The 20,030-nt window shown below is 42.2% G+C and overlaps 1 protein-coding gene across 1 annotated transcript in view; it reads left to right on the forward strand.

Annotated features, from left to right (window-relative positions):
- Positions 1 to 275: 275 nt before the first annotated feature.
- The window catches only part of GFPT2 (glutamine-fructose-6-phosphate transaminase 2), a 36,315-nt gene continuing 16,560 nt past the window's right edge, over positions 276 to 20,030 (forward strand). The window contains exons 1-6 of the mRNA XM_015427038.1: positions 276 to 341; positions 12,121 to 12,228; positions 14,076 to 14,174; positions 16,036 to 16,161; positions 17,593 to 17,651; positions 18,132 to 18,266. Coding sequence (XP_015282524.1) covers positions 335 to 341; positions 12,121 to 12,228; positions 14,076 to 14,174; positions 16,036 to 16,161; positions 17,593 to 17,651; positions 18,132 to 18,266 — 534 coding nt within the window. The 5' untranslated portion in view covers positions 276 to 334. The remainder of the gene's footprint in view (positions 342 to 12,120; positions 12,229 to 14,075; positions 14,175 to 16,035; positions 16,162 to 17,592; positions 17,652 to 18,131; positions 18,267 to 20,030) is intronic.

The following is a 20,030-nucleotide window of genomic DNA, read 5'->3' on the forward strand; positions in this document are numbered from 1 at the left end:
GGGAGGGAGGGAGCTCGTGGGGGGGGGTCTCTTCGCTGAGAGCCCGCCGGCCACTGAGGCAGTCAAAGGGGGCTGTCCTTGTTCTCACCGTCCTTTACGAACCTGGAGGCTCCAGTCAAGGGAAAATCCGCGACTAGCCCCCACTACTGGCTCAGTCTGCTCTATCAGCCAACGAATCGGCAAAGGGGGCAGTCCGAGAGTCACATTATAAAGGGCAGGCGGCCGAGTGAGAGGCGGAGGCGCCGGCGGCGGATTGCTGGGATCGGCGTGGCGACGGTTGCCTCTTCCTGAAGCGAGAGAAAGAGACGAGGGGCTGCGCGCGGGGGCATCAGCCATGTGCGGTGAGTGAGCGACCGGGGCCAAACTCTCTGAGTCGCTCTGCGGAAAGCTGCTAAGAGCCAGGCTAGGGGCGAAAAGAGCTGTGGGCAGAGCTCTCTCCGGGGAGGCGAGAAAGCATAGCGTTTTTGCGGCATGAAACCTAATCAGAGCTTTCCCACTGATATTTGAGGGAACCCTGCGTGAATTTTGCGAAGGCAGACGGGAAAGGCACGAAAAGAGAGGAGCCTGTCTCACTTCACCGTGCAAGTTTTTTCTCTCTCTCTCTTTCCCCATCCCCATCCTTGGTATTTCAGTGCCTTTCTTTCATCCGGGTAGCCATTAGCCACAGACTGTTGTGTTCCTAGCCTTTCTCCCTCTAACGTTCTGCTTTATCCAGTTCTGTCCGTGTCTTTGGGAGGGTGAAGCCCCGCATCTTCTCATGGGGAATGGACTGAAAAGAAACAGGAGTGGCAGGAATTCAAAGAACAAACTTTTATTTATTTCTTCTTCACAGTATACCTCTCTTCTTAAATGCCTCCTTGGAGGAACTGAAGTTCTTGAAAGTCCAGGTTTCTATTCGTTTCCCTATCCTTTATGCTCCAAACTACATTTTGGTGTCTATTTTTTTAAAGAAATTAATTTTTGTTCATGTTCTCAAATGGGACATAGCCAGTATGCGTTCACCAAGGACCAAGGATGTAGTGCAGCTTCTATACAACAAGTAAAAATGGGGTGGAATCTTTTCTCAATAAACCTAATCAAGGGGCTGCCAAAATCGTTCAGTGGGCTTGCTCACATACCTACTTATTAATTTAATATATATGTCTGCCTTTAGAGCAGACATAAACCGTATTGGTTTTCCCTGTGTTGCTCCAGTTTTAGTCCATGTGCTGCTGAAGAAAGTACTTGCTGCAAATAACCAGCTGCCTGCTTTTCCTTCTTGGGTTGTGCCCTGTTCCTGACAAATAGTCATCTTTATCATGTGGCATGAACACAAGTTTCATACACTGTTGTTTAACCTGAACCCAGAAGGTTTGAGAGGGAGTGCAAAACTGCAATTTGTGTTCATTCAGATCCCACATTGTTGTTCAATGAGTGCCCCCGGGGGGGGGGGGGGGGGTCTAGCCACACAGAAGCTCTACAAAGGATCTCTAAAACCGTGGCTGACATTTCTTGCATTATAATTTCTAGTGCTGCTATCAGAACAATTGAACCAACAAATATTATGTTAGGGTAATAACTAAATGGTAATATCCGAGAGCCAGTTTGGTGTAGTGGTTAAGTGCATGGACTCTAATCTGGGAGAACCAGGTTTGATTCCCCACTCCTCCACTTGCAGCTGCTGGATGACCTTGGGCAAGTCATAGTTCTGTCAGAGCTGTCCTTGAAAGATTAGTTCTCTCACAGCTCTCTCAGCCCCGCCTACCTCACAGGGTGTCTGTTGTGGGGAGGGGAAGGAGTTTGTAAGCTGCTCTGAGACTCTGAGTGAAGGGCGGGGTATAAATCCAATTTCCTCTTCTTCTTCTAGAAATTTAAAGAGAAATTTACAGTGCCATTCTAAACAGATTATATTCTTCTAGGCCTGTTGAAGCTTAGAATAGTTTAACTCAGAGGTGTCAAACTCATTTGTTACAAGGGCTGGATCTGACATAAATGTCTCTTTGTCAGGTCGGGCCATGTGTGCTATAAAATGTAATGCCATGTACTGGATAGAAACTGTATAAAGGACAGCAGCTGGTAAGCTCCGAATTGGTGCGTCCTCACTGCAAGGCCTCCTGGGGTGGGGTGGGGGGTGCAGAGGAAAAGCCACAGAGGCGGTCCAGAGAGGCAGCAGTGCAATGCTAGGCAGATGCTCCCACAATGCTTGACTTCTGCAGGTGAGGTTGTTCTGCTGTGTTAAGGCCATAACGGAGTGCCTCTGCCCGCTTTCCCCCCCCCCCAGCACTCCCTCCCTTCCATCGGTTGCTCATGGGCTGCATAAGAGCCCTGGATGGGCCAGATCCGGCTCCTGGGCCTTACGTTTGACACCCCTGGTTTAACTCTTCGGATGACTGTTAAAATAAAAGTTCAGCGGTGTTCATTAAATCTCATTAAGCAGGTATGGGCTGTACTTACATATGAAAATTTAGACTAGACGTTGATTTGGAAGCTGAATGTAGATGGGCCTCCTTCTGTACATTCAACACAGGAAGTTTGCCAACCCTTCCAGTCAATTAAACCAATGAACTCTTTCAAAGGTGAACAAAAGGTACCTTTTTTCATCTGCATAAGAAGATTCTGTTCCAGCAGAACTAGCCTATTAAACTGCCTAAATTGACCATACTACGCTAAAGAAAATCTCTTCAGAAGTGCCCTGTATTACTGTTGGTTACTATTCTGAGGTTTTGCATATAAATATAGGAAAGAATATTATAAAAAATAACACATCTGGCCTTTGATTGAAGAATAGGGTAACACAGTTCAAGTGCAGCTAAGAGCTAACTAAAGAGTAGCAGTGAATCTGGTGTGATATCAGACACTTAGCCTTTCTAAAACTCTCTGTGCTGCCATAGCAACCAGACGTTTTTAGTGATGTCAAAAGAATTTGTAAATAGAAATCTGTTCAAAATGTCACTGGAAGTGGAAAAGGAAAGCTTCTTGTGCCAGGCTGAAAACCCCTCATAAAATGGACATAATTTGACACATTAGTACTCTGCTTTTGGGGAGGACATTAAGTTGCACCCAACTTATGGCAAACCCATAGAGTTTTCAACACAAGAGACGTTAAGAAGTGGCTTGCTATTACCTGCTTCTGTGTAGCTATCCTGGTATTCCTTAGCAGTCTCCCATCCAGATACTAACCAGGGCAACCTCTGCTTCTGAGATCAGATGGCTAGCCTGTCCAGGTAAGGTAATTCTGCTATGTACATCTTTAAAAACTAAACTCATAATCAGTGTTTCCCTCTAAGCTGAGTTAGTGTGAGCTAGCTCACAATTTTTTAGCCTCTGGCTCATACATTTTTGTCTTAGCTCAAGAAGGATGGCTCCAGAGCAAACTAATTTATGCAGTAGCCAGATCGCTCACTCACAACTTTAATGCCATTAGCTCACAAAGTAGAATTTTTGCTCACAAATTAGAGGGAGCATTGCTCATAATATTCTAAAACTTTTATTTCTTTTACATTTTACCAAAGCTTTATGTCTTCAAAGGACTCTGAAAGATGTACCACTGGCTTGTTGGCTTTTGATAAGGTAACTACTTTAGTTGTGTAGCATTAACACTATAAATACCTGACCAGATTTATTGGACATGGTGGAATTATTTTATGACAACCTGAACATATTGTTCAAGAGCCACATGTGGGATTACTGTCACTGAGTTGAATAAAATGAGAGTTGAAGCCTAAAAAAACCCCTAATGACTTTGTAGAAAAGAGCAAGTGTCCAGTAGCACCTTAAAGACTTAACAAAATATGTGGCAGGCTATGAGCTTTCATGAGTCACTGCTTACTTCTTCAGATACAGGTAGAATGGGAGTCCATTTGTCCTATTTATTGGAATAAGTATCCCATCTTCCGCCCCTGCCACACGGGGGGGGGGGGGGCACGGGCAAAGTGCGGCTTTTTAAAGCCGCACCAAAAGAGACACGCAGTGGCGGGATCACATAGATCCCCTGAGCCGCTGCACACTTCCTCCCCGGCATGATCAGATGCTGGGGGGAAGCCACTGAAAGGGGAGCGAGGCAGCCAAACTGTGCATGTGTGCGCATGCGCAGTTCGGCCGGGAGCCTGGATTGTTCCAGACAACGGGCGCGCCGGCGATCCCACGGCCGCGCTTGATGCGGCGTTCCCCGTAAGTCCTCCTCTGGGGGTGGGGTTTTTTTACTGCGGGTTTCCGGCCTGAAGGCCCGGATTGGGGACGGGTGTGCGCCGCTTGCCAGACGTAGCGGTGAGATCGCGTCCATTTGCTGTGCCCCAATCCGTCCCTCTCCCGGGCCAAAACCTTCCGTGTGACCGGGGCCAGAATTTAATGAGATTGGGTGGCTTTGTGAAAACTTGCCTTTCGTTTCTAGCAGTGTAATCCAAATCGGAGATGTACCCTTCTAAGTCCACTGGGGCTAAGAGAGGTGTAATTCTATTTAGGATTGCACTTTGAGTCAGAACTGTTCTTTTGTAAAATTAGGATTCTTGAGAACACGACATAAGAACATCAGCATAGTCCTTCTGGATCACACCAAAGTCCTATGGTCCAACATTTTGTTGCCAAAACTGCCAGCCTGATGCCTCTAGGAATCTCACAAGCAAGATTTGAAATCAATAACTTTCACATAACATTTGTCCCCTAGCACTTACTATTTAGAAGTACATTGCTGTTGAAAATAAAGGTTCCATTCATGGGTAATGACTATGGATGGAATTTGTTGAACCATTTAAAAAGCCATTCAGCCAGCCTTAAGGTTGCCAGATGCCCGAAGATGAAACATGGTGCATGGTGCTGCCCTACCTTTTTCTTTCTTTTTTTTTTAAGAGACTCGTATCTGGGTGCTGGATCTTATTGTGAGTGGAGAAAATGGGAGGTTGCTGAATGTATTGATTTCACTGCAAGGGAATGCTGGATTGTCATCCCCAAAATATAGTATGAAAGGGAGATACTAGTTTACATGAAGGTGGAATCTTGTGTAAGAATAACATAAAAGCAGAGTCTTTTCTATGGAATCAAATTCATAACTAAAGATAATATATAAGTTGGAAGTTAATTCTTCAGCAGACTGGCTTGAGCTCACCAAAATGAAATCTTTCCACTCATGGAAACACTCTGGTGGATCCAACCATATGTTTCCATCTCAGAAGACAGAGGTTGCTTTGCAGCAAGCTTTAGATATATTTCACAACCAACTTTATATAAATATTATCGGCAATGCATGTTTAAAAAGAAACAATGGTATGTATGGTGTCACTCACTTGTAAGCCTTGAAGTATGGTACACTGATATCTTAATCCTGGCGAAATAACTCAAGAACCAACTTCCGTGTGGAATTTCCCCACTAGAAACTCTGAAGGATCCCTTCTTTACAAGCCGGTTACATTCCTGCAAGGGGAAGTAAGAACTTCAAAGTCTTGATGAGAGATAATAGGAGTCTTAAACAATGATTAGCCTGTACAACTTCTAGATGACTCTCTGCTTGAACTTTAATGTTTTTAAAGTGCTAGTATGGATGCTGACTCTCCTTCAGCTGTCTTTTGAAAATATTTTCCTGTATACCATTACTTTGGTGTAGTCATTCAAAAGTAATTTGATCCTTTTGGGGTTTTTTTTATCAAACCAAGTCAATTATAACTAGGAGTACTTAACGTCATCTGTTATCTCTTGCCTGATAAAGGCAGCAGCTTAATGCAGACTATGACACATGAAGCTCTGCTCTGGGAGCTTCTGCTGGGAAGTGAGGTATAAATTTAAGAAATAAAGAATGTAAACAATTACATAAAGACAGTGAGTTCAAAACAGGAACGGTCTACTGAATGATAAAAGGCTATCTATATGTGTAATGTCTCACTGTTCACATTCCTTTTGCTGTTGCCTGGAATGTGTGAAATCCTGTCATTTCTAAAAAAAATACTTCAGCAAAGGCAAGGGGAAAAATTCTTGTATAGCTGCAATGTATCTTCACACGCAAACCAGAAACCAGGAAGAGAATGGGTCAGTTCATAATTTTTAATGTGGTTGACACAGCATTTTAAAAAAAATAATTCTGTCTGTTACAAAGACCTACTTCAGCATTAGAATTCATATCTGAATAAATAATTTTTAATGTGGTTGACACAGCATTTAAAAAAAAAATAATTCTGTCTTTTACAAAGACCTACTTCAGCATTAGAATTTATATCTGAATAAATGAGCAGTTACTCACGAAAGCTCATACCCTACCACAAATTTTGTTAGTCTTTAAGGTGCTACTGGCCTCTTTCATAACTGAATAAGTGAGCAGTGACTCACGAAAGCTCATACCCTGCCACAATTTTTGTTAGTCTTTAAGGTGCTACTGGACTCTTACTCTTTTCTAATGCTAGGCTGCGGTCATACGCACTAAATAATCCACTTTCAATGTACTTTCCAACCGGATTTTGCCAGTTCACACAGTAAAATCCAGTTGGAAAGTGCACTAAAAGTGTACTGAAAGTGGATTATTTAGTGTGTGTGATCGCAGCCCAACATGGCTACCCATCTTGATCTTACTTCAGCATTGCCAGGGCTCCCCATCAGGTCAACAGGCCTTGATCCATTTTGAGTGTAAATCCTACGTCAATTAGAGGTTTTATTTTCTTTTATTCAGTTTCTTTCATCCTGCTTTTCTCCTGCAAAGCAGAACTCAAAGCAGTTTACAAAACTCAAACTACATAGGAGCAATCCTAGACAGGCTTACTCAGAAGTAAGCCCCATTTTATCCAGTGGGGTTTACTCAAGGGAGATCATTTTTGGGGGATTGTGGCCTCCAAAAATTCAAAGATGACTTACTGTAAAATGCATATTGATTAAAGTTTCTAATATCTTCACAGTTTCTGTGTAGTTAATAAACTCATTTAGAAGACTGAATAACCTGTTTTTAGAAGGAAGTACATAAGAAGTTAATACATTTAACGGGATGTACTATGCTGACAACGAACCAGCACATTGTTAAAGAGTGCATATTTATTGAAATAAATGGGATTAAGCAAATCTAAGGTGGAATGTGGCATTTGTGTTTTGAAAGTGAGCAGTAAATGTAAATGAAGGTGCTATAGAATGTGTGTGTCTGATTTCTTTCCTGTGACCCAAAGAAACTGTAATACATTCTTTGGCAGCCAATGCTACTGCTATCATTTTCAGTGTAGTAGTCTCTAGTGGCTCTGAGTCTCCTAGTATGCATAAATAGGAGCAGTGCTAGAGTTCAGTATAAACAAGGAACCTTTACCAGTCACTACACACTGGCTGCATTGTAGGTAGATCCCTCACAGAAGCCTTTTCCTGGACTGACATGGGCATAAAGGTACTGTGAGACTGGACTCCACTTGGTCTTGAAATATAAGCACAGTGAAACACTGGCTTAGAAAGTATACAAAGGCCATGTAAAAAAGTTTAAGTGCTGCTCTGGAAAAGCAGCTAACAATTTGAGCTGAGTGCATGGAAAAATGGTTAGTAGCCATAACCTTAGGGGATTTTCTAGCTGTCCCTGGGCAGCTTTTTATTTCACTTTCTCAGGCATGGCCTAAATCCAGTAACTTTTACCGGAAAGGCAAAATCATGCCTTGAATGGACAATACATGCAAGTGCAGCTTCCTGACAGACCTGTGAAATTCCGATTGTATTCCGGAGTTTCATCATTCATGGATCAAGTTAATTATAAAAAGATTGTGTAAAACTACAGTTCACCTCAAAAAATCTAGCAGGCGTCTTCTGATGTCCTTTCCCATCCTTGAGATAGAGACCTGACATGATACAATGTAGCTTAACACGTTAATTAAGCAATAAAATGCTTCTCGTTTTCCTCTTGCTTGCTCAAGGGGAGTTTGCATTAATTTGTATCCTTAGCAAGGAGTATAACTTAAACTCTCAAGATTGAACAGAAGTGACACAATTCTTTATAAATGATTGAATTGGATGCACCTTTTTAAAAATATGATGGTATCAGATAAAGCTAATTTATACACCAATTATATTTTAGTCTTTATAATGTATATTGAAATAGATAGTAAAATTTTAGAATCCCGTATTTTGAAATATAGTAGAGTCTCAGGGTATAGACTGAATACAGATAAAATTTAGTTCTTTGTTTAAATATGGATCTTTTGTGTGTATTAAGTGCTGTCAAGTCGCTTCCAGTTTATGGCAACCCTATGAATTAATGACCCAAACATCCTATTGTTAACAGCCTTGCTCAGGTCTTGCAGACTGAGGTTTGTGGCATCCTTTACTGAGTCAATACATCTTACGTTGGGCCCTCTTTTCCTGCTGCCTTCAACTTTCCCTAGCATTGTTTTCTTTTCTAATGACTCTTGTCTTCTCATAATGTGATCAAAATATGATAGCCTCAGTTTAGTCATTTTAGCTTCAAAGGAGAGTTCAAGCTTGATTTGATATAGAACCCACTTATTTGTCTTTTTGGCGGTCCACAGGATCCATAAAATTCTCCTCATACGCCACATTTCAAAGTACTCAACTTTCTTTCTGTCATCTTTCTTCATTGTCAGACTTTCACACCCATACATAGTAACAGGGAAAGTCATAGTATGAATTACCTTGATCATGGTCGCCAGGGGCACATCCTTACACGGTCAAGATCACAAAATCTCCTTGTCCCCCCGGCCCAAAAGATGCCAGGCTGGCCACAGCCAGGGCGAGAGCTTTCTCGGTAGTGGCCCCACTTTGGTGGAATGAGTTCCCAGAGGACATCAGGGCCCTCTGGGATTTATACAATTCCGCAGGGCCTGCAAGATGGAGCTCTTCCACCAAGCATTTGATTGGGGTGCCGTGTTTAATCAGCTCAACATCAACCAAGGAACCAGTACCCTGTAATACATCTTTGGCTGTCTGCCTGTTTTGGTGCTTAACATGTATGCCCACATTATATACGAGGCCTGATGCCAGTTCATATCTAATGCTGATCAGATTCTCTGTGGTGACAATTAAGGACAGTTAATTCACCATCAAAAATTGTAACACTTTATGAACTGTTAAGATTTTATTTTGTTCTGTTTTAAACTTGTATGATATTTGTGGATCTGTAAGCTGCCCTGAGCCTGCTTTGGCGGGGAAGGATGGGGAAAGAAAGAAAGAAAGAAAGAAAGAAAGAAAGAAAGAAAGAAAGAAAGAAAGAAAGAAAGAAAGAAAGAAAGAAAGAAAGTTCTCTAGCTGCTTCATAGCTGCCCTTCCAGTCTCAATTACCTTCTGATTTCTTGGTTACCGTCTCCTTTTTGCTGGATGATGGAGCCAAGGAATAGAAAATCTTGAACAATTTCTTCATCATCAACCTCAAAATTGTACAATTCCCCAGTAGTCATTACTTTTATCTGCTTGATAATGAGCTGCAATCCTTTTTGCTTTATCCTTGTTTTTGCTTTAACCTTCATCAGGAGTTGTTTCAAGTCTTCACTGTTTTTCTGCCAGTAATATGACATTCTCTGCATATCTCAAATTGTTAATGGTCCTTCCACCAATTTTCACTCCACTTTAATCTAAATCTAATCCATTTTCTTTATCACGTGTTTTACATCTAGATTGAAGAAACAGAGAGATAAAATACATCCTTGTCTGACACCTTTGCCAATTGTGTTTACTTACATTCTGTCCTAACAATAGTCTCTTGTCTAAAGTACAGGTTGCGCATCAAAACAATCAGATGTTGTGGCACACCCATTTCTTTTAAAACCAACCATAACTTTTCATGAACATGGAGAAGGGTCGCCCACATTTATTGAGAAAAAAATGGTTACAGTCCCACTAAAACTATGGTCTTGGGTAAAGAAACTAAGGCATTGTTATAATAATAATGACAGTAGGGTGATAAATGTCATACTCAGCAAATGGGACCAATAAAGAATAAGCTATCATTCAAAATTTCCCCTTTAGGCTTTGTAGTTAGAAACATAATAGATTAGCATGGTTTAGGTTTTTTTCCACTTAAGAAAGTGGGAATTGATTGCAACTAACATGCACAGAGATTTGATTATAAACAAACAGGTGATGTCATATTACAACATTAAAGACCCTAGTAACCGAATATCAGCGATTCAAAGGTTATCTCTATGTTATGTGATAGGTTATGTGTGATATGTTACAAAAAGATTTTTACAACCTATGTTGTAATTTAGGCAAATGCTAACTATGTATGAAGAATACCTTTCTCTTGAACCTGTATACCATTTTGTTGGATGTACTACTTAAACACAATAATAGTTTTCTTAGGATGGTAACCCAGTCCTGAGGGCTACTGTGACAGAGGCAGCTGGCTGTCGGCAAAACAGAGAGACGCTGCTGGTCAGCTCCCTATGGACATTCTGCAGGGGGGCAATAACAACACACACCCCTCTGTAAGGTACAGCTGGCATAGTAGATGCACCGGAGTCCATAGCAACCCTAGCAAGCACCCACTAATCAGGCAGCAGCACCCCACTGAGGGGCACAAACAGGCGCAGCCAGTCACTGCCTACCAGTCCAGCCACTGCACCTTGATGCCACTCCTTCCCCAACAGAAAGCCACCAGACAGGGAGGAAAAACCCAGTGACATTGGAACCTCTCAAGGAATGTAGCCAGTGCACACACACCCCAGCCCATAGGGGAAGGGCACCCATGTGGTAGACAGGAGGCCCACCCCACCCCCAGCAAAAATGTCCACATGCAACCATCCCTGCTCTGAGCCACACACACCTTTCCCATGAAAAAGTTTTTAAAAGACGTCAAGCTAAAACCCACAGCCCCCAAACCGAAGACCAGCATTCTAACCATTGGATCTGATATTTTGCAATGGTGTCCAAGGGAGGTGGTTTGGCAGCCACTGGGGAGGGGGAGTGATTGGTTGCTCTAGTTGACATCATGTGTTATGCCAGGGCTTATAGGTGGAGATACACATGTTAGTGGGGCACTTTCTCTTTTCTGGGGTATGCCCACCTATGGGCTACACAGTGGTTTTTGCTGACATAACTTTCCACCTGGTCTGAGTTGTGTTCCCAGGCTAAGACGGCTTAGGGAGCTAACTAAGTCCTGCCACGCTCCTGGGTCTGCCTCGTTTCCTGCTGGTGCAGCGTTGTTCCCCATCATTGTAAGATGGCTACCTATATGCTTTTGGTCCCTCCCTCAGGATTGCCCTGTTAGCTGCCTTTCTACCTTATGGAACTCAAGGGTGGCTTACGATGTAAATAGAACATAAAACATACGTATGTCTGTTAGAGAAGGCAGACTTGTTCCCACATGTGGTGAACTTGTAAATAGGCAACAGATTACTGGGAACAAGTTACAGAAAGTATATCAGTCAGACTGGAGAGATAGATTTCCTATAAGCCAAAGATCTTATTTTAAAATTGTGTGTTTGATATGCCTGGAGATCCTGAAGCAGTAACTATACATATTGCCACGGCTAGACTGGTATTTGCTAAAAACTGGATGCAAAAAAATAGGCTTCAGACTCATGACTGGCTGATGAATGTAAAACAGAACCACATGCTGGGGAAACTAATGGCCTACCAACCAATGTTCCTTCTAAGCTGTGGAGTCTTGTGAGCAAAAATTCTACTTTGTGAGCTACTGGCATTAAAGTTGGGAGCGAGCGATTTGGCTCCTGCATAAATTAGTTTGCTCTGGAGCCCTCCTTCCCGAGATAAAACAAAAATCTGTGAGCAGGAGGCTAAAAAACTGTGAGCTAGCTCACACTAACTCAGCTTAGAGGGAACACTGCTACCAACAAGACAAAGACACTTCCAAGATAGACTCATTACAGTCAAGGGTTGTTCAGTGAGTGGAAAATGAGAGAAAGGTTCTTAATTTCACAGGATTTTTATGGCTTGGGTAGACATGCTTGCCTTGTACCTATTATGTATACTCTTTTTACTATGTATATATTTTATTGTATCACATAAGTATTTTAAAAAATTTAATATGTTGTCTTTGAGCAAGAAATGCCCTCTGAGCACAAGAAAAAAAAAAATCCTGAACCAAAATGTGAATTATCTGTCAGAAAAAGTTTTCTTAGCACTTGACTTCACAGTACTTTATTTTTAACTTATGAATATATCACACAAACCAATTATAGCATAGGCTTTTCATTCTTCTCTTCACCACTCCCTCTCCAACAGGAATATTTGGTTATCTGAACTACAAAGTGCCTCGGACCAGGAAGGAGATATTTGAGACTCTAATAAAAGGACTACAAAGACTAGAATACAGAGGCTATGACTCTGCAGGTATGTAAACTATCTTGTTGTACATATTAATGTTTGCAGTTACTTACCGCCTTATCACCACTTCCAACCCAAGCATTTTTATAGCATGTGAGGGTGGAAGTCTGTCACCCTCATTTCCCTCTCTTCCTCATGACGTTTAGTTCATCACAATGCATGATGATACACCACAGGTTGTACATTGCCCAACCCCTGCCTCACATCGTTAGTTGTCCTTGAACACAACAATGTATGAAGTTGCCTTTGTCATGTTAGACTGGTGACCTTCAACCTTTTCAGACCTGGGGCTATGCAGAAATGGGGACCCACTGCACTGCAAGCTTATGACGTCAGAGAGGATATCTGAGTCATATGACAGGAAGAGGAGGAACCAGAGTATCTGCACCTGCCTGTGCTAGAAAAGGAAACTTCTGCACATCTAAGTAACCTTGTGGAACTTATTGTCCCAGTGCTCCTCTTGATGTGGGTGCAAAAGGAGGCAGAACGTGTGGCATGCTAATCTCTACACATGTGCCTTAGCAGCAGAACCTTCTAAAAGGAAAGGAAAAAAATGGTAGTTCTATAGGTCTTCGCTACCCAGCAGATAGGGCCTTGTGGCTACCTGAGGGTCCCAACTTGTGAGATGAAGATCAGTGTGGTAGATAAACTGGCCATTTATTCCAGTTCTTCTGCTCTCCAAGTTCTCAGGCACAAGTCTTTTCAAACCCTGCTACCTCCTTAACCAGAAGCATTGAGGAACGTCCCTAAGCCTATCAACGTGCAAATCATATTTCTTTCATTTCGTCCATTACCTCCCCCTGCTGCTGACATTAAAATAGTTGTTAGGAGGAATGAAGGAGAGAAGTGATGGTGTAGTGGCAGCCCTGTGTTTCTGTGCAACATCTAACTGCACCATTGCCCTCTAATAGCTCAGCTATTTCAGAGGACAATCCCAAGTCATCCTTAGGGTTAAAAAACAAAACCCTAAAAGGATCATGTTCTTTTCTTTACTGTGCAGAGAACATAGTTGCTACTAAAGAAATGTGTGAGAGTAACACTTTCAACTTCAGATGTCACACATCCTGAATCACTTTAAATTAACTATTTTTCATTTTGGGTTCATCTTTTTTCATTCTTTAGAGGGCCATGACCTGCATAGCCCAGGCTAGCCCAATCTCCTCAGATCTCAGAAGCTAAGTAGGGTCAGCCCTGGCTAGTATGTGGATGGGTGACCTCCAAAGAATACCAGGGGCGTGATGCAGAGGCAGGCAATGGCAAACCACCCCTGAAACATCTCTTGCCTTAAAACCAGGTCTAATTCACCACCTAGTGGTGCATAATGCTAAAAGAGCTATAACTTCTGGCTGCAAGTCAATCTTAGGATCTCCTGGCTATACTACACACACTACCTGTGTGATGATGATGATGATGATGATGATGATAGTAATAATTCTTTAGAGACCTAATAATATAACTGAATCTGTGGCAATCCATATTTAAGATGTAAAATCTGTAGTCAGTAGCAGTGTACCTTAGATGTTGTTGCTGTGCTTTGGAGGTGATTATGAAAAGCTCAGTGTAATTTAATATTCATTAAGGTAATTTCTGTAGCTTCTACTTAGGTGACTTCAGAAGGTCTTGTGTCCAATAGCATTTAATAATGATGATTGAACAGGAAAGAAAGTTTATTTCTTTGAATGGTAACTTTGAACTTGACTTAAAGCAAAAATAAAACTATTGAAGACATAATTTAGTTTTAGGCAAAACCTGTCATCTAAACATACATCTCACTGTGCAAATAGCATTACCACTTCCAAGTAGTTCTCATATAACCTACATGAGGTTGTACAACAAGGTGTTCTGTGTTTCAGGTGTTGCAATTGATGGAAATAATAATGAAGACAAGGAAAGGTATATCAAATTAGTCAAGAAAAGAGGAAAAGTCAAGGCTCTTGATGAGGAGCTACAAAGTAAGTATAAAAAGAGTTATTTAGGTCTGACATTTAGACTGACTTTGAGCATACTTTTACCTAGAGCTACCATTTCAGTGGTAGATTCAGGTGGGTAGCCATGTTGGTCTGAAGCAATAGAACAAAGTTTGAGTGCAGTGGCCAACAAAGTTTAATTCTGGGTATAAGCTTTTGTGTGCTTGCACATGAAAGCTTATACCCAGAATTAAATTTTGTTGGTCTTAAAGGTGCCACTGGACTCAATTTTTGTTCCATTTCAGTGGTAGTTACGATCCAGGGATGCGAACTGCAAACCTAGAATTGATTTTTTATAATACCCAGAGCTGCTGTGAACATTTTCCATCCCATATCAGCATGGCACCAACTAGTTGTAAATGCTTTTTAGTAGATCAATGCTTTGTTCTGACAAGACAGAAGTGCTACTAGTGGGCAGAAGGTCTGACCTGGGATTTAAGGCATCATCTGCTCTAGATGCATTCCCCATAAAGGAACAGGTCCCATAGTCTGGGGGGGTGATCTTGGAGCCAGGGCTGCTGCTGGATAAGTGGGTAGCAGCATGGACAGGAATCTGGTTTGCCAGCTGCAGCCCTTCTGCCAGTGGGTGAAGGCGTATCTGTTTCTTTTGGCATTCCATAGTTACCCCTCTTTCCTGACCAATATTTTACTTGCTGTTTTTATGTGTTTGTATATATTTTAACTTTGCTTTTAATTGCTTTTGGTGTAGTGGTTAGGAGCCAGTTTGGTGTAGTGGTTAAGTGCATGGACTCTAATCTGGGAGAAACGGGTTTGATTCCCCCCTCCTCCACATGCAGCTGCTGGTGTGACCTTGGGTCAGTCATAAGTTCTTTCAGAGCTGTTCTCTCAAGGGTGTCTGTTGCGGGGAGGGGAAGGGAAAGGAATTGTAAGCTGCTCTGAGACTCCTTTGGGTAATGAAGGGCGAGGTATAAATACAACCTCTTCTTCTTGTCATCTTCTTTCACGATGTGTGTGTATTTTGGGGGAGCTGATTTTAAAGTTTTTAAAATGTTATTGTATCATGTATGTTTTAAATTGTTAGCTGCCTTGGTGGCCCTTGTGAGGATAGAGAGGCAGGATATAATTTTTGTTAATAAACAAATAGATAAAAGCCTGAGAGAGTGACACTGTAGAGTGCCTTTTCTGCTTCTGTCCAAATATACCACAGCCCCTTGCTGCCACTGCCACTTGTGTCATGTGTGTGCCATCAATTGGCCAAAACTGCATAGTGTGCACTGCAGAAGTAAATAACAGATTGGAGAGAGAAGGACAGACTTTGAAGTGTACTATTGATGTGACGTCTGAGTTGTCTGAAGCAAGATTTTTCTTACGTTATGTGGAAAACAGCAATATTGCATACCATTTGTTAAGCAGCACAAAATCATGTGTTTTTACAGCTTCCCTTTATTAAAGTGCTTACCAGTCACTTTTTTGCACATCAAACATACTTTTGCCCCTTTACTACACAGAGTCTAGACAGCTTCCCCATTATTTGAATTTTTCCAGTATTTGATATATTGTGTTTTGTTGCTAGGCAAATGTGAGTCATTCCCCAGCTATCACATAGGTTTCTGGGTTGAACTTGGTTGTATGAGGATGTGTGATGTCATCACAACTCTCTCCTGTGGCTTTTGCTGACAGCTAACTGGATTGCCCAATTTTCAGACTTACAAATATGAGGCCATATTACAAATCTAGAAGCAACTGTTTTACCTGAGTTCTGAATTTACAAATTCTCTATACTTTACAATCCAAAGAGTATATTAAGACTTTGTTAATCATACACTTTCTAATTATAGTTTGATCATTAAGATGTTTAAATTTTGTTGTTGTTTTTCTTACACAGAACAAGGTGGCTTAGATTTAAAGGCAGATTTTGAGACACATTTTGGCATTGCTCACACTCGCTGGGCAACCCACGGAGTACCAAATGCTGTGAACTGTCACCCGCAACGATCAGATAAAAGTAATGGTAGGTAGATTATGTTAAAAAGAAAGGTGCTGGGGGGGGAGGGCTTCTAGTATCCTGGCCCCACTGCTGGACCTCCTGGTGGCACCTGGTATTTTTGGCCACTGTGTGACAGAGTGTTGGACTGGATGGGCCTTTGGCCTGATCCAACATTGGCATCTCTTATGTTCTTAAATCTGGGGCTGCATTTGAATCAAACTTCCCAGAAGCTACATCTGAAATATTTGTGCATTTTAGTCAGGAGTGACTTCATGAGAAAGACATTTTTACTAACACAGTGGAATTTGGTCATTTTTGCCAAGGTGCAGCCCCGGCATATCTGAAACATGACAGTCTGGGTTCAGAAGCTAGAAGCCCTGTAGCTAGGGTTGCGAGACTCCTGGTCTGGCCAGGGGATCCTCCGGTCTTCAGGGCTTCAATCTGCAGCTGGCTGGCAGGGAAAGCCCCACCCCTGAGCAGGGATGTTGCCATGCGATGTCCCTGTCACAATGATATCACCCAGAAGTGACATCATTGTGTTGCCAGTGTTGGGGGTGGTGGTGATGCTCTAGTTTTTGGGTAAACTCTATGGTTTTGAGGGCAAAAATAACCTCACCAGAAAAGCCCAACCAGCAGCCTAGAGCCCCCCGCCAGCAGCCAAGTAGGACTTGGCAACCCTAACTGTAGCACAAGAGTGCCTTTTATAAACAGGCTTCCTTCTACATAAAGTGAGTTGCACAGCCAAAATCCTGGGTCTAATGATGTTGGGAAAGCTTGCTGGGAAAATAAGAAATGGACTGCAAAAATTACACATTGAAATAGGCTATTTATTTATTATTATTTTATTTATTTAAATTTATAACCCGCCCTCCCCGCGAACGGGCTCAGGGCGGCGTACAGATGGGGCCAATGCCCAATACATAAAACATTAAAACTGCATTTAAAAATATTCAATACAACTTAAGTGCTCGCCATAATATCTAACAAGGGAACAGATGACGTCATCAGGATAGTATCCTTAGTGGCCACAGCTCCACGCAGTACCACCATTTTAGCGCTCACGGCGAGTTGGTAATAAAGGGCTAGGACAGATAGTAATAGTCGTAGACAGATGGTAACAGTCGTGGCGGCTCCTACTCAAACGCCTGGCGGAAGAGCTCCGTCTTACAGGCCCTGCGGAACTGTGCAAGGTCCCGCAGGGCCCGGATCTCCTCTGGGAGCTCATTCCACCAGATAGGAGCTGCCACCAAAAAAGCCCTAGCCCTAGTCGCCGCTAATCTGGCCTCCTTGGGACCTGGAACCACCAGGAGATGTTTAGTCCCGGACCGTAGTGCTCATTGGGGAACATATGGGGAAAGGCGGTCCCGTAGAACAGTCAGGTGCTTTTTTAAATTATACCTTTCAGCTTGTGGTTTATTGTCACCTCATTCCTTTTATTGTTCTTATTACCTTCAGAATTTGTCGTTATTCACAATGGGATCATTACAAATTACAAAGACTTAAGGAAGTTTTTGGTAAGTATATAACGAATGAATTACTAAAAAATGTCATTATAACATCTCAAGTGCTGTCTCATGCTCAACTTTTTCATATGGAATTTTTTGGGAAGATCTATCTCTGCCTATCCTTTGCCTTGCCAGAGTACCATGAACATAGTTAAAATGAATTCCAGATATTTCCTCAACTGGTCAGTGCATTTTTTCCTCATCCAGTTCCCTTTTCTCACTGCCAGATTGAGAGAAACTAGGGGAAAAGGGCAAATAACAAGTGGGGTGTGTACGTGTGTAAATGCACTATATTTCCTTAAATTAACCCCTTTAATTTCATCCTGCTGCAATAATATATTTAAATGTATCTAAATGTACCTTTGTTCTTTGACTTTGGAAGCTGGTAAAGCTAATTAGGTATCTTTTTACTTTGGGGTGCAGATTGTGAATTTAAACAGCTTGAGCAAAGAAAAATTCATGTTATATATCTCCTTTAAAACACTGCAGGAGACCAAAGGCTATGAGTTTGAATCTGAAACCGATACTGAAACCATTCCAAAGCTGATCAAGTATATGTATGATAACAGTGAGACGGAAGACATTAGTTTTTCTGCGTTGGTTGAGAGAGTAATTCAGCAATTGGTAAGTGGGGGACTCCCCCCCCCCCATAATATTGATTTAAGCAGTATTGTGTTAAATAAAGTATGATGGGTTGGATCCCATGATCTGTCAGAAGATGGTGCTGATGGTTGTGGATCTTTCCCACATCCCCCTTCCCACAGCAGTCCTTTCAGAGGTTATTCCCAGGGGTGGGACCTGCATGGACTAATAACCACGTGGTTCAGAAGGGTGCAGTGTTAATGATTCCAGTGACCCCAGGAATAGACTCTCCTAACAATGGAGGACTACTGAGGAAGGAGAATGCAGGAAAGATCTTTTGTTGTTGGAACCACAGATCATAGGATCCAACTCCAGATAAGGCAAGAATTACTGATTTTTTTAATATGTTAAAGTAAAGGTAAAGGTTCTCTTGCTCGAAAGCCAGTCGAATCCGACTCTAGGGTTGCGGTGCTCATCTCCGTTTCAAAGCCGAAGAGCCAGCGCTGTCCGAAGACGTTTCCGTGGTCATGTGGTCGGCATGACTAAACACCAAGGCGCACGGAACGCTGTTACCTTCCCACCGAAGTGGTCCCTATTTATCTACTTGCAATTTCTTGCTTTCGAACTGCTAGGTTGGCAGGAGCTGGAACTAGAGACAGGAGCTCACCCTGTCTTGCGGCACCCGGGTCTTGAACCGCTGAACTACTGACCTTCCACAGCCTGCAGGTGTTAGGAACACATTAAAGAAGGAAGATTATTTTCAATGCCCTTTTGAAGCTTGTGTTGTAAGGCAGCATTATGTTATCTGGAAGCTGCCTGTGGGCTAAGGTGAGATATAAACTAAAATGAGATGGGGATAAAAAATCAGTAACAGTTCTAGCAACAGTGATTGTTAGTATTTATAAACCACTTTTTATATTTTTGAAGTATCAGACCATGAGAAAAGAAATTAATATTAAAATTGGGTGTCAGCCATAACAACATTAAAACAAATGGAAACAGCAACTGCTAAAAAGGCTGAGAGGTTCATTGAACCTAGGCTAGGAGAGACTTAATTAAAAGCCAATTGAAATAATTTTTTTATTCTCCTTGGAAAGACAGGTAATAAGGGGATCGTGCACATCCCACAGAAGGGAATTCTGGAGCCCTTTCATTGCATCTTAAATCTTGAGGCATGCTGATCATATGGGAATGGGTGCTCCTTGAAAACCATGGATGTTTAGGACATTTCATTTTCTTCATAATTATCACACAGAAAGAGGCAAAGTGCCACCCCCCCATTTACCATCTTTCTGTTTCTTTTTCCTTGCACATTGTTCAAAGGGGGTACATAATTGTCTAAACATCTCAGATCTTGTAGGAGTCCTGACTCCATATCTTAAAGGTAAAGGTTTCCCTTGCTCGAAAGCTAGTTGAATCCGACTCTAGGGGGCGGTGCTCATCTCTGTTTGCAAGCCGAAGAGCCAGCGCTGTCCAAAGATGTTTCCGTGGTCATGTGGCCGGCATGACTAAACACTGAGGCACACGGAACGCTGTTACCCTCCCACCAAAGCGGTACCTATTTATCTACTTGCAGTTTCTTGCTTTCGAACTGCTAGGTTGGCAGAAGCTAGGGCCAGAAACAGGAGCTCACTCCGTCCCACGGCACTAGGGTCTTGAACTATTGAGCTACAGACCTTCTGGTCTGCAGTTTCAGCATCTTAACCTCTGAGCCACCATATCCTACAGCCAGATTTTTAAGTGAGTATCCCATTGGTCTTTAGCACAAATAATCCCCTCAACTCTGTTGAAATCAGAGGAGTCTCA

This window comes from Gekko japonicus, unplaced genomic scaffold (assembly GCF_001447785.1).
Source record: "Gekko japonicus isolate JY-2015 unplaced genomic scaffold, Gekko_japonicus_V1.1 scaffold374, whole genome shotgun sequence".
Classification (NCBI taxonomy): Eukaryota; Metazoa; Chordata; class Lepidosauria; order Squamata; family Gekkonidae; genus Gekko; species Gekko japonicus.